Source organism: Hemicordylus capensis, chromosome 2, assembly GCF_027244095.1.
Source record: "Hemicordylus capensis ecotype Gifberg chromosome 2, rHemCap1.1.pri, whole genome shotgun sequence".
Lineage (NCBI taxonomy): Eukaryota > Metazoa > Chordata > Lepidosauria > Squamata > Cordylidae > Hemicordylus > Hemicordylus capensis.
The window spans coordinates 276,018,921-276,033,083 of NC_069658.1; the positions used below are offsets into that span (position 1 = coordinate 276,018,921).

A 14,163-nucleotide genomic window follows, 5' to 3' on the forward strand; every position below is an offset into this window, starting at 1 on the left:
AAAACACACACAAACACACAAAAAAGAGAGAAGAGATGAAGAAATACTATGAGAGTTGAGAGGGGGGGAAATTAGTTAAAAAAACAAAACAAATAAAGATTATTATTTAAACATAAAATAACCTTATAAGTATGGAAAAACTACATAAAGGAGATGGAAGAACAAAAGAAAGTGAGACAACAAGAAAAGGGAAAAAGGAGCTACAAGAAAAAGGGAGAGCGGAAAGGAAATAAAAGAGTGCAGAAAAGGTTTTCTCTTTTTATCCCCTTTTTGTTTTTAGTAAGCCTTACTAAGTTTTTATTTAAAAATTCTGCTTATTTCCCCAATAAGTAAATTACATACATATCGGGAAAATAAACAAAACTTGAAAATGAACACTTAAAAAGACTTACTGAAAACAAAAAGGGGAAATAAAACAAAAAACACAACCCTTGCTGTAGAGGAGATACAGATCAAACAAACATAACTACACAACCCTACTAGCGCCCGTTATTTTAACGGGCTTAAAAATACTAGTACTTGATATTGTGGTTTGTAGATAAATAATCCTTCTGTGGTTTTGACCCATGAAAATTATCTGTGTCGGCGGGGCTGGTGTGGGGGGAACATGTCATGTGGCCCTCAGACTTAATGATAGAAATATAAGCTTTCCCTGAAAAGCTAGAGCAAAGGAACCACATATTTTTTCATCCGTACAAGTGGCTATCTGCAGTAAACAAAGATAAAAGTACACTGTAAAAGCCATTATAAACAATAACATGGGAAAAGGAGGAATTGTAACACTATAAAGGTTGGCTTATAATCTACTCATATTACATTTCACTATCATGAAATGCGAGTCACTGAATTAACAATTACACAATTCGTTATATCCAGTTACACCTTATTTGCACACTTTTTCTAGGTATGTAGTGGAAGTTCAAAGACTTGGGCAAGGAGGTCAATATTTTGGATCCATGACTAAAACTGTAACAGAGGCATAATTTTGACTTGGAAGAATCTTGCTCTGCTAGTTCATATCTGATTAGGAAGTACCCCACGTATCAATGATTGTCACGTTGCCACTTTAGTAGTGGCAATGGCTTGCAGTGGTGGTCTCATGATGAATCCAAGTTCATGAGGGCTGGAGGATATTTGTCCTGGCACTGAGTCTTGGACAGAGGGAAGTACAGAATGCCCTGTCAGACCTGCTAGAACCTTCAACAGAACATAGATAAGGCTCCTCTCACAGCTGAATAGCAGAGCACATGTTTTGCATACAAAAGCTTCCAGATTCAATCTCTGCTCTCCACTTAGAGTTAGGTCGCTAGTCATGAGAAAGGTCGCCTACCTGACATACTGGAAACCTCTGCCAATCAGAGTAGACCGTACTGGGCTAGAGAGGACCAATGGTCTGACTAGGTAGAAGGCAGCTTCATATCTTGAAGGCAAATCTTGCAAAAAAGCTTCTCGTTAGACCTGCCCTTTTATAAGAACAACAAAGCAACTTGGTTTGCTGCCCTTTCCTGTCTCAGGCTCGCTGATCTTTTTATCATGCTATACCCAGCCATGCCTGGTCTCCTTTCTTGCACTTCTCATGACCAATTTCCATTGTCGAGGTGGACTGACAATGAGATGGAAAAAAGTTATAGTGGTAGTGAATATGAAATTATTCATATTCTTGGTCTACAGAATGCACACAAGTGCATTTTTAAAAGTTCTGTCTCCATTTAAAGAGCAATGAAGACTGCTTGCCTTTCTTGGAAAAAACTCCAAGTCATAACTGTTAAAGAATTGAACGTATGCCTACACATGTATTAAATTTCAGGTGTCCCTGAGTATTGAGAACTATAGCTGAGCACTGAGCAAACCTTTGGTATTAGTTCCAATCAGATACCAGTTAATATGCATGATGTTGCTGATGCACAGGGTTTTTAGGCATTGTTTCGATCAATTAGGCATCCAATAGAGCCAGCATAGTATAGTGGTTAGAGTGTTGGACTAGGACCGGGAAGACCCGAGTTCGAATCCCCATTCAACCATGAAACTCACTGGGTAACTCTGGGACAGTCATGTATCTCTCAGCCTAATCTACCTCACAGGGTTGTTGTGAGGATAAAAATAAGCATGAACATCATTCTGAGCTCCACGGAGGAAAAGTGGGATACAAATGTAAAAAATAATAATAAATAATATATCAGATCATTTTGATGCGTTGGGATTGAATTCAAGAATTCAGTTACCCCGAATTCAAGAAGCGGGCTTCCTTCTAACTTCTGATTGGAATTTGGCTGCCTTCTGTGCAGCTACCGCAGGGATCCTTAAAAATGCCACCCTTTTCCTCCTGTAATTGTCCCCCCCCCCCCCCCGGCAATGCACTGAGAAGGAAGCAATGTCATGATGTGTCCTTTTAATAATCGTGGAGCATTATTGGGTGGTGCGGGGTGGGGGGAGGAATATGGCTGCCTACTATAGTTAAAGCAGGCCTGCTCAGCTTAGGCCCCCCAGCTGTTTTTGGACTGCAACTCCCATAATCCCCAGCCACAGCGGCCAATAGCCAGGGATTATGGGAGTTGTAGGCCAACATCTGCAGGAGGGCCTAAGTTGAGCAGCTCTGAGTTAAAGTGACCGGCCATTTTTTCCTTGCAAAGCACTGGAGAAAGGAGGCAACGTCAAAATATTGTTTCCTTCTCCAGGGCATTATGGACGAAAAGGTAACACTGTCATTGTGGCTGCCCAGAAGGCAGCTAATTTCCAATCAGAAGTTAGAAGGAAGCCTGCTTCTTGAATTTAGGTGAGCCCCCCTACTACACTGGTACAGTTTGATGTGATACAGTACGATGTTGTATTGTACCAAATTAGACCTTTTTTATTAGACAAATTTTTAATCGTGTTATATACGATTGACAAATTGTCTGATAAGGCTTACATTGAATTGGTTCTGATAATTGGCTTGATGCCTGCTGCTCTGTTTATGTGCAATTTGAATGGTTGATGATTTTATACCAGCGATGCAAGTCAAATGTTAAGCATGGCAAGAATGAGTTCACATATTTCTGTGCCTTCCTGTTCTTCTAACTTAAATCATGAGATAACATTGTCCCTTCAATGTGCAACTGTAACTGATTATTTTTAGTAGCCGTTAAACAAGTTTTGAAAGTGGGGATAAAGCTCTCTTCTGTCAGTAAAGCTAGGAGGACAATATATAGTGTGTTTATAATCAATATTGTCAATTGGTTGTAAGCCTGGGTATTGTGCTCAGTAAAGCTGTAATACCTGCCATGTAATCATCAGTAAATTGCAGTCTTTGCTAGCATAATTCGCAATGGCTGAAGCTTTCTCTTGTTCATTTGCAGGGTATTCTAGGACTTTATCGAGGTTATAGAAGTACGGTATTAAGAGAGGTAACACACTAGGTTTTTCTTTTTCATTTCTTTTTTAAAATGATGTATATCTTTCTTGACTATTGTACAGCTGAATCAAAATGGAATTTTAAGACAGCAACTCTCTTGCTCCTCTTTACCTGGCTGATATGGAGCAAGAGCAAAATCAGATTTACTTCAGTTTCTACTCCTCTTTTTCTCGTGCCTTACACAATGTACTTGGGATGTTGCCGTTGGTTGCTCTGGCTGTCTATTAGACCTGGAGGAAATTCAGAGCTGGAGGAAAGGCTGCAACGTTATGATTTCTTCCCTTTTGCACTGATAACTCTGGGACAAATAATATATGACATGGGGTGTCACATTGATCAGGGCTCTATTCCTGTTGGTGTCCATTTGGGCAACCAAGTTCTGAGTTTCAACCTTGCCAGATACCTAAACCAGATAACCATGCCAAAGTACCGCAGAGCTTTGACACAGGCACGATGCAATGCCTTGCAAACAGCAGTCCTGGAAGAGAGATATCAAAAACTCCCCTACAAAGAATGCACTTGTCTCTGCAAATTGGGAGCTATTGAAACAATGGCTCATGTGCTCCTTTATTGTCAATTTTACCAAGATATACGGTATAAACATATAACCCCTTTTATTAGCTGCCATCCAGGTTGTACAGATTCTTTTTATCTTGATTATCTTTTAACTGACCAGAATGACTTGAGATCATATAATGTGGCTAAATTCTGTTTAATAGCCAATAAAATTTGCCAGGAGTTCATTAAGAATCATTTTTAACAGTGCTTAACTGTGTGCTTAACTATTGTATCATAACCTTGTAGGTTTATTTTGTTGGGCTTCTGTCTGTTTGTATACTGTGCTGGTCGGTGACTGTAATAAAGGAAGTGATTGATTATTGCTCACTCAGGAGATGGAAACTGGCCTTGCTTTGCTCTGTTTTGGGGATGGGTTCCTGCCAAAACAGTTGTCTCCTCCCTTGCTGGAGCATACTGCCATATCTCCAATGAGCCAGGACCACCATGCCAAGGGCAGTGGTGTGCAATAGCCGTGGCAACAGGAAGAACCATAAGGGGAGGGACATCGGGTTGAGTAGAAGAGGCCTTCTGTAGTCATCCCCTGAAAATGCATTTGCAAGGCTGCCAATATTTGCATCCATTCAGATCCTGTTCCTTTAAAGTTAGAAGTAAAAAATGTTAATGAGCTTCATACTGCCCTGTTTGAGACAGAGCAGTAGATTGAACTGTTCTCTACTTTTTATCTAGACATGTAGCTTGCTGGCGGATAAGCTAATTAACTACTTCAGATTCTAAAATCTGATTTAGTCCATTGCACAAGTCTAAGCTAGGTATTTTAACTTTCAGAGGAGTGGAGGTCTTGTTGAGTTTACTGATGCTCTGATTTGACCCTCTTTTGCACTCTTGTGCAACCTTTTTTCTATTATTCAGGGTACAACTTCCATCTTCTTCGTTACTAACATTTTATTATAAGATACAAGCAATATACAGTATGCATTGATTTTAGTTTCAATTAACATATTCCCTATTTTAAACCCCATATAGCAATTCTAATTCAGTCTTATTTTGTGCTCTATAATGCTTTTTCAGCAAGACTCACTGCATTGCCCTTACCTGTGTTGTCTCCTATTCAGATTGGAAAGCTGCTGCAGCATCTTTCATTGGCAAGATGAAATACCCTGTCCACTGGGTATTACCAGGGCCGCCAAGAGTTGGTTCGGGCCCCGGCTGAAAAACATCCCCCTCCCCATTTTTGACAACCCTAGCCTTACAGACAGCTGGGCCCCGTTAATTTGTACTGGCTCCCACCCCCTCTCATCGGCGCTGGGTATTATGCTTTCCTTGAATCATGACATATGGTCAGAGCTTGCTGTTGAAAGTTGGTAAAGTAAACAAAATGTACAGGGGATAGGAAACAAAACCTAGGCCTGCAATAGCAGGGAAAACACTTAAAAGGTTGGTTTAACATCGTGGGACAATTTCCTTTTAACTTTAGTAAGAAAAAAAGAGTCTAAACTATTATCTAACAGGGCTTTGGGTGGGTGGCATGCCAGAGCAAAAGGAGAATGAGGCTCTCCACACGAGCAGTGTGGAGAGCCTAACCGGGCTCTGTGGGGAGAGCGAGTTTAGCCGTTCCTAGGCGGCTTGATCGGCCAGCCACACAATTACCGGCTCCGCATTGGGGCCAGTAGGGGCGGTGGGATTGGGGGCCACCTGGCCCCTGGAAGTCCCAGGTTGCCCCGCGCAAGTGCCCCTTGTTAGAGCCCGGGTATCCTCGTGAGTCACTGTGGTGCGGAGCCTCACCGCAGCGTCTCAAGATCAGAAGAACGAGGTTAGCGGAGCGCTCTCTCTGCTAACCTCGTTTAAGGGGAGGGGTATTTTAGAAGGTTTGCTGGCGGGAGCCGCGTGGCTCCCATTGCAACACACACACGTGCAGAATCGGGCTGGCCTCCTTTATCCCGGTTCCACGCGGTCATGCGAAGAGCCTCAATAATTCCTATATAATCCCCTGAATCCGAATTTGGAACCATCAGTTGCCCACTGTGACACTTTTTTAATGGGTTTTTTGTGGACAAAGTATCTCGTATTCAGGTCAGTCTAGATTTAGACTCCACAGTTATCGCAGTGTCAGATGCAAAGGTATCCAGCAACTCCTCTTGTGTGGTTAGACTGGATCAATTTCAGTTTGTGACTCCTGAGGATGTGGACAAGCTGCTCAGAACGGTGCGTCCTACCACCTGTCTGCTTGATCCTTGCCTAACGTGGCTTATACTATCTGGCAAGGGGGTTGTTGTGGAGAGTCTGGTGGCAATTATACAGGTGAAACTCGGAAAATTAGAATATTGTGCAAAAGTCCATTAATTTCAGTAATGCAAATTAAAAGGTGAAACTGATATATGAGACAGACGCATTACATGCAAAGCGAGATAAGTCAAGCCTTAATTTGTTATAATTGTGATGATCATGGCGTACAGCTCATGAAAAACCCAAATCCACAATCTCAGAAAATTAGAATATTACATGGAACCAAGAAGACAAGGATTGAAGAATAGAACAATATCGGACCTCTGAAAAGTATACAGTGTACTGTGCTTGATTGGCCAGCAAACTCGCCTGACCTGACCCCATAGAGAATCTATGGGGCATTGCCAAGAGAAGGATGAGAGACATGAGACCAAACAATGCAGAATAGCTGAAGGCCGCTAATGAAGCATCCTGGTCTTCCATAATACCTCATCAGTGCCACAGGCTGATAGCATCCATGCCACGCCGCATTGAAGCAGTAATTGCTGCAAAAGGGGCCCAAACCAAGTACTGAATACATATGCATGCTTATACTTTTCAGAGGTCCGATATTGTTCTATTCTTCAATCCTTGTCTTATTGGTTCCATGTAATATTCTGATTTTCTGAGATTGGAGATTTGGGGTTTTCATGAGCTTTACGCCATGATCATCACAATTATAACAAATTAAGGCTTGACTTATCTCGCTTTGCATGAAATGCGTCTGTCTCATATATCAGTTTCACCTTTTAATTTGCATTACTGAAATTAATGGACTTTTGCATGATATTCTAATTTTCCGAGTTTCACCTGTAAATACCTCTCTGAGGGAGGGCAGGATGCCTCCTTGTTTAAAGGAGACAATTATTAGACCTATTCTTAAGAAGCCTGCGTTGGACCCCTCGGAGTTTAGTAGCTAGAGGCCTGTCTCCAGCCTCCCATGGTTGGGCAAGGTGATTGAGTGGGTGGTGGCCTCCCAGCTCCAGGCGGTCTTGGAGGAAACTGACTGACCAGACCCATTTCAAACTGGATTTTGAATGGGCTGTGGGGTGGAGACTGCCTTGGTTGGTTTGATGGATGATCTCCGATTGGGAATGGACAGAGGAAGTGTGACTCTGTTGGTCCTTTTGGATCTCTCAGTGGCTTTCTACACTATCGACCATAGTATCCTTCTGGAATGTCTGAGGGAGTTGGGGGTGGGAGGCACTGCTTTGCTGTGGTTCCACTCCTGCCTCTCTGGCAGATTCCAGATGGTGTTGCTTGGAGACTGTTGCTCTTCAAAATCTGAGCTTTTATATGGGATCCCTCAGGGCACGATACTGTCTCCAATGCTTTTTAATATCTACATGAAACCGTTGGTAGAGATCATCTGGAGGTTTGGTGCTGGGTGTTATCAGTATGCTGATGACACCCAAATCTATTTTTCCATGTCAACATCACCAGGAGAAGGCATATCCTCCCTGAATGCCTGCTTGGAAGCAGTAATGGGCTGGATGAGCCATAACAAACTGAGACTGAATCCAGACAAGACGGAGGTACTTATTGTGCGGGGTCATCACTCAGGAAGCAATATTGATCTACCTATTCTAGGTGGGGTCACACTTCCTCAGAAGGAACAGGTACACAGTCTGGTAGTACTTCTGGATCCTCACCTTTCCCTGTTTCCCCAGGTTGAGGCAGTGGCCAGAAGCACTTTCTATCAGCTTCGGTTGATATGCCAGCTGCGTCCATTTCTTGAGGTTCATGATCTCAAAATAGTAGTACACTTCCTCCAGACTTGATTACTGCAATGCGCTCTATGTGGGGCTGCCTTTGTATGTAGTCTGGAAACTACAATTAGTACAAAATGTGGCAGCCAGGTTGGTCTCCGGGTCATCTTGAAGAGACCATATTGTTCCTATATTACAGGAGTTGCACTGGCTGCCAATAAGTTTCCAGGCAAAATACAAAGTACTGGTTATAACCTATAAAGCCCTAAACAGCTTAGGCCCACGGTACTTAAGAGAGCGTCTTCTTCTGCATGATCCCCATCGTCCACTGTGTACATCAGAGGAGGCTCATCTGTGGCTACCTTCATGTTGTCTGGTGGCCACCCAGGGACGGGCCTTCTCTGTTGTTGCCCTGAGACTTTGGATCTTGCTTCCCGTGGGAATAAGAGTCTCCCCATCTCAAGTGGTTTTTAAAAAGTGTCTAAAGACTCATCTTTTTACCCAAGCCTTCTAACTTTTGGGTTGTTTATTGATTTGTTTTAAACTGTTTTTAGTATTTAATTGATTTTTATGTTTTTGTTTGTTGTGAACTGCCCTGTTTGTTTGTTTTTTGTTGTGTTTTTGTTTGTTTTTTGTGAACTGCCCTTTTTTTTGTTTGTTGTGAACTGCCCTGAGACCTTGGGTTTGGGCGGTATAAAAATGCACTAAATAAATAAATAATCACAAAAATTATGTTTCTTTACCCCTTCCCTTTCCTTGGCTGAGGGTGGGTGGGTAGAAGGATAGAAAGAATGGGATATAGGACTGTAAATAATTTTATGCTTGAAAAACAAAATTTGATAAACTGTTAATAACAGAACCAAAACATCTTATGGGTTTTTGACAAAGTTTATGCTAGGTTTATGTTGTTTAAAGTATTGTTTGCACATATTTCTTCAGAAGCTTGCTATTTCTTTTTAAAAATATCTTTCCTTCATGCATTTAGAGGAAATAGTGACAACCTCGTCAGGCTGAAATAAAGTAGCAACCATTTTATGTCCTCTGTAAATATTGTTATAACAATAATTCCACTTTTAGTGTAGCTGTAGGTACTGGGGAATGGTGATGAGGCTTTCTTTGTTCTAGGATTTCTGCCTCAAATTCGTTCTTTGTGTGAAGAGATGACACCTCAGCTTTTCTCAAACATAACCTCCACTGTAGCTCTATCCTGTACTTATTTTCTGCCTCACTAAGCACGTGTTACTCCTTGAGATTTCATCTGGTTGCAGGCAAAAAAGGGGCAACAAGCCTTTTTGATTTCTCTGAGGGGTTCTGAATAAATGAATAAATGTAACTGCCAAGGAATACTGATTTTTATTTTTATTTTTTTGCATACCCACAGAAAGATAAAATGTACGGTTACAACTGGATGCTATTCTCTCTTAAAAATGGGTTTTGACGTGTGTCAGGGTGGTAATTAATTTCCATGCGGCTCTCTTAGCACAGTATGTGACCCTGCTGAGAAAACTTTGTTTACTCAAAATGGCAACACTTTGTTGGAAATTTAATTGGGGCCCCTTCCATTATGCGTATTCATAAAAGTTCCTTCACAACCAATTTCAGTTGAAATATTGTTTTTTTTTTTTAGCGCCTGCCTTGATAGAATGAGTAACAAATTATTGTTGAATAAAATGTGACTTCACTTCAGAATGAAACAAATCACAAATGATCAGGTGGTGTTCATTTTTTTTAAAAGGGGGGCCTTTTTAGCTCTGTATTAATAGACTCACGTTTCAACAACACATATTACTGTCTTGTGGGGAAATATCTGTTAAATTGCTGATCTGTGTAGAAGAAGCCAATTAGAGACGCAGCTGGGATTATTGTCAAACTCCACACTTAGACTAGACATGTAATATAAGAAAACAAACACACAATCTTTCCTGTCCCCCTTTAGTGGAAACATTTCTGTACTGGATGGGAGATATGGTGATAATCATTGGTTATGTCCTTGTTCTTTTTATGCACTGAATTAGGAACTAGATGAGTTGGGAGCCACATGACTATTGCTGGAAGCAGGACTCCTAAATTACCTCCTTCTACCCCCTGCTTAGTGTGAGGAAATAAAGTGGATATTACACCATTACAATTTGCTCCCCCCCACCCCCACAAGAGACAATCCATGAAGTGCAGTCTGGGTGGGGCAACTCACAGCATGATGACATGGGATGTCTTGTGGTTCTAGATCGGGGTACATAACTCAAATCTACTGGCAGGCTAAAACCAATCATGACTTGGTGTTTGGGGGCCAAGGTCAATTTTCAGCACATCAATCATTACACCAAAATGAATTATTACAAATATATTAATGAAAGGAAGGGGGCAGCTGGATGAGGGGCAAGAGTGGGCTGTGACGCAGGGGCAGGTGGGGGACATTTGTTCTCGACTGGACAACTGTATTGAGTCACTGCTGCTTGTCATGAGACCGGCCAAGAGCTCTTCATGGCTCCTGCTGTCACTGCAGGACTTTCCTTCCTGTGGACCAGCAAAAAAGTCCCCCCAGGCCAGATCAGGCCCACAGACATTATGTTGTGCAGGCCTGTTCTAGATGATGCCAGGAAAAAAGGGGTTTGAGATGTGGAACTGCATTTTTGGGCAGAAGCCAAATGCTTCCTAGCTCATCCAGTTTGATTTAACTTTCTCAGACTGTGATGCCACTGGCATTGGTTTACATGGCTTAATTTTTCAGGCTTCTGAAATGTATACTGGTTTAATGTATTGAATCAGTGTGGTATAATGGTTAGAGGTCTGGGGAGACCTGGGTTCAAATGTTCACTCAGCCATGAAACTTAGTAGATGACCTTGGCCCCAGCCTGCCAATCACGGAAATGCGTGATCACGGTGACGGCATTTGCCTCATCAGATAAGCATCATAATTGTACAGAGTGTGGGGGGCGGGGGAGAAGCTTCCCAGCATGTGCTGTACTCAGGTACACTGTCCTCTCCGAACAGGGCTTTATTCATGTATCTTGTTAAACACAGGTACGCCAGTGCACTTCCTACCTGTATTGTATATTTGAGGGACCTGTACCCAGATTCACATAAAATGAAAGCAGGCACAGTCATTCACACAGAACCATGTATGAGTGTACAGGCATCTGTACACTCGTACAGCATAATGTCTGAATAGGGTTTATAGGACTATGCTATAAGCAGTGGGAACTTCAGTTACATTAAAAGAGAACCAAGGCATTTGATGAAGTTTGTGTGAGTTTCCAGAGTGGCCCAAGTGTAAGGGGTAATGGAGTGAAGAGAGTCCATGTGATGATGTCATTTGCAATTTAAGCCAGAAGGGGTAGGGAGAGAATCTTCTTTGTGTCCTTTATGCATCCTTTTTGCAAACTGTGATCATTCTGATAGGGCCAGTTGTATGGGGAATTGTGCATTCTTTTTGGTCTGATGGTGTGATGAGCTGACGACATCTATAGCTCCTCTGTTGAAGGTTTAGCCTAGTAAGCTGAGCCAAGCTTTTCAATTTCTGTAGAATTTGTTTTATTAACTATGACCAAGGAGAACATCTGTTAAAATTCCATTATATTTAGTTCATGGGAAAAGGGGGGTGGAAAGGAGGGAATCCCTCCCCCAATCCTGTATTCTCTCTTTAGCTTTTTTTAAAACCAGCAGTCTTTTAACAGATGTCCAAAATGGACAGTATAATGAATGAGAATGTAAGAGTAAAAAAACAACCTTTTACTGAATTGCAGCTTTTACTCTAGTTTAATACATAATGATTTACTCTGTGGTAATTAAGGCTGACATATTCCCTCCCATTTTAAATTGTCTCTCATTTTAAATTGCTGTGAATCTGTGGAGAGTTAGGCTTTTTTCTAATTTGTTTTCCCCACTCCTATGATTCAGAAGATTTTCATTTATTCAGAAATGCAGTGCAAAAAGAAGACCCACCCCTGCCTAACTAAACTATCTTTGACTTATCCTCTATAATAAAGTGCTAAGTGAGTGTCCGTGCCTTTGGAACGTTGGGGTCTGCATCCGTGTCTCCCTGGGCTGTTCTGGGCCTGCACAAAGCACAGGCCCAGAACAGCCCGAGGGAGACACAACCGCCGACACCAGGTGGCCATGCTGCTGCTGGAGGAGTTCCGAGCAGGAGCTCCCTGCCGGGGGCGGTGACAAGGAAAGGACAGAGGCTGCGGGGCGTTGCCGCAGGGGGGATAAAGGAGAGGCAGGCGGCTTGGGGGGCTTTTTCTCAGCCAGGCCCGACTCCATCATTCGCACCAAGGACGGGCCCGCGGGCAGCCTGGCTTCCTCTCTTTAATGCTGGGCGGGCGGGGGGGGGCAGACAGAGGAGCAAGGCAGCTGTGGCAGCCCTCGGCCCCGGCCCCGTAGCAGCGTGTTAGTGGCTGCTGGCGAGGAGACTGGCGAGGAGGATCCCTCCTCGGGAGACCGAGAGGTTGCTGACGGAGGGGGCCGAGTTGGGAGGCTGCTTTGCTCGATCCCAGTCGTGCCCGGCGGCTTTTCCAGCAGAGGCGTCTCTGCCGGCTGCAGAGATATGGTCCTGGGGAGGGAGGCCTTCGGTGCAAGGAGGGGGCTGCAAACAGAAGATGGGGGGCGGGGTCAGGCTGGCTCTGCTTGCAAGCATGCTCAATGGCTGCTGCGACTGAAGCGCACCCCCCGCTTTGGAAGCCAGCCCCGCCTCCCACCCTGCTGAGCATCCTGTCCAGGTGCTGCCAGGGAACCCGTCCACCAAGGCAGTGTTGCGGGGGCGGGGGGAGGTCAAAGGGCACACAATGCCCGCGGCAGTGTTTGGACGCCTGCTGCGCCGAGCCGCGCTGCACCCTGGCGGTCGGGCAGCAGCAGCCCACCTCCTTCCGCTGCTACCTCTTCAACTGCATCTACCGCAGCCGCACCGTCTGCCTCTTCTCCCCGCAGCGCGGCTACAGCAGCTACTACCTGGAGCCCTGCAGCAACCCACCAAGTCCAGATAAGAAGGGCCTTCCATCGCAGCCCCCTCCGCTGTCTCCGAGCTGGAGTTTGGTTCATTTCTTAAAACTGTGTTGAAATGTGCCCTGAAGCTCTGCCTATGGTCCTGGGGAGGGATAAGCATTTAGCACATGCCCAGAGGGCTCTGTTGTTTTGCACGTTCCGGAGTGAGTCCTGACTTTGAGAACGGAACAGTTTGAGAAAGGAAGGAAAAGGACAAAAGAAACAAGGAGGGAGGGAGGGAAGGTAGGAAACAAAGAAGTAAGAAAGGAGGGAAAAGGAAAGAAAAAGAAGAAAAGAATGAAGGGAAAAGGAAAAAAAACAGAAAAAAGGGAGGAGCAGCCAACCACAAAGAGCGAGCCCGTTAAAGAAAGAAAAGAGAAAAAGAGAAATAAAGAACGGTGGGAGTGAGAAGAGGTGGAAGAAAGGAAGGAAAGGAGAGAGAGAGGGAGAGAGAGAGAAGAAAGGAAGGAAAGGAAACAGAGGAAGAGGGAGAGAAAAGGAAGGAGTGAAAGAGAGAGAGAGAAAAAGAAAAAAGGAGAGGAGGGTGAAAGAGAGAGGGAGAAGGAATAAATGAAACAACAACAACAAGAAAAAAGGTCCTAGCGCCCGTTATTTTAACGGGCTTAAAAATACTAGTATAAACATAAAGCTGTATGTTTCAGTCCTGTTTCTAAGGGGACTTGTAGTACAGCTAGCCCAGGAGAAGCTTTGCATTAATATAGACCAGCTGGATTGGATGATTGTGTTGTTGCTGCCATTTTGGCTAACTCCAGATACTGAACTGCAGACCTCCGCAGTTCATAATTTCTACCTCTGCCATCACTGAAGCTGAAATGTGATTCCAGTATAATATTTCTGGTTCACACTCTCCAGGAGAGGAGAGCTGGTCTTGTGGTAGCTAGTATGACTTGCCTCCTTAGCTAAGCGGGTCTGCCCTGGTTGCATATGAATGGGATACTTGATCCTTGTAAATATTTAAGACGCCACAATTCACTAGAATGCACTTCCTTTATATTGTATACATTTAAGAACTGTTAACATTAATTTGATCCTCAAAGAGCTGCCCATAAGACCCATTTCCAGGGTATAAACCCTCTTTTCATGTCTGTCAATGCATTCGATCAATGCATGGAGTGGACTCATGATCTTGTCAGCTGTACCACCTGCCACCCCATACATCTTGGGGAAGGTGAGAATGGGTTCTGTCTGTACATGCTTTAAGCCCTGGTTTTGCCTGCTACTTCCCTTCACATGTTGTTTAAATGCATGATTGACATGTGTGTGAAGAGGGCTATAGTCATT

At 43.6% G+C, this 14,163-nt stretch overlaps 1 protein-coding gene across 4 annotated transcripts in view; it reads left to right on the top strand.

The window, feature by feature from the left end:
- SLC25A26 (solute carrier family 25 member 26) overlaps nucleotides 1–14,163 on the top strand; it is a 184,957-nt gene that overhangs the window by 46,464 nt on the left and 124,330 nt on the right. For 3 of the 4 annotated variants that reach the window (XM_053297812.1, XM_053297816.1, XM_053297813.1), the window contains exon 5: nucleotides 3,336–3,383. The exons of the other annotated variant lie outside the window; for it this stretch is intronic. In XM_053297812.1, coding sequence (XP_053153787.1) covers nucleotides 3,336–3,383 — 48 coding nt within the window. The remainder of the gene's footprint in view (nucleotides 1–3,335; nucleotides 3,384–14,163) is intronic. 4 annotated transcript variants of the gene reach the window in all.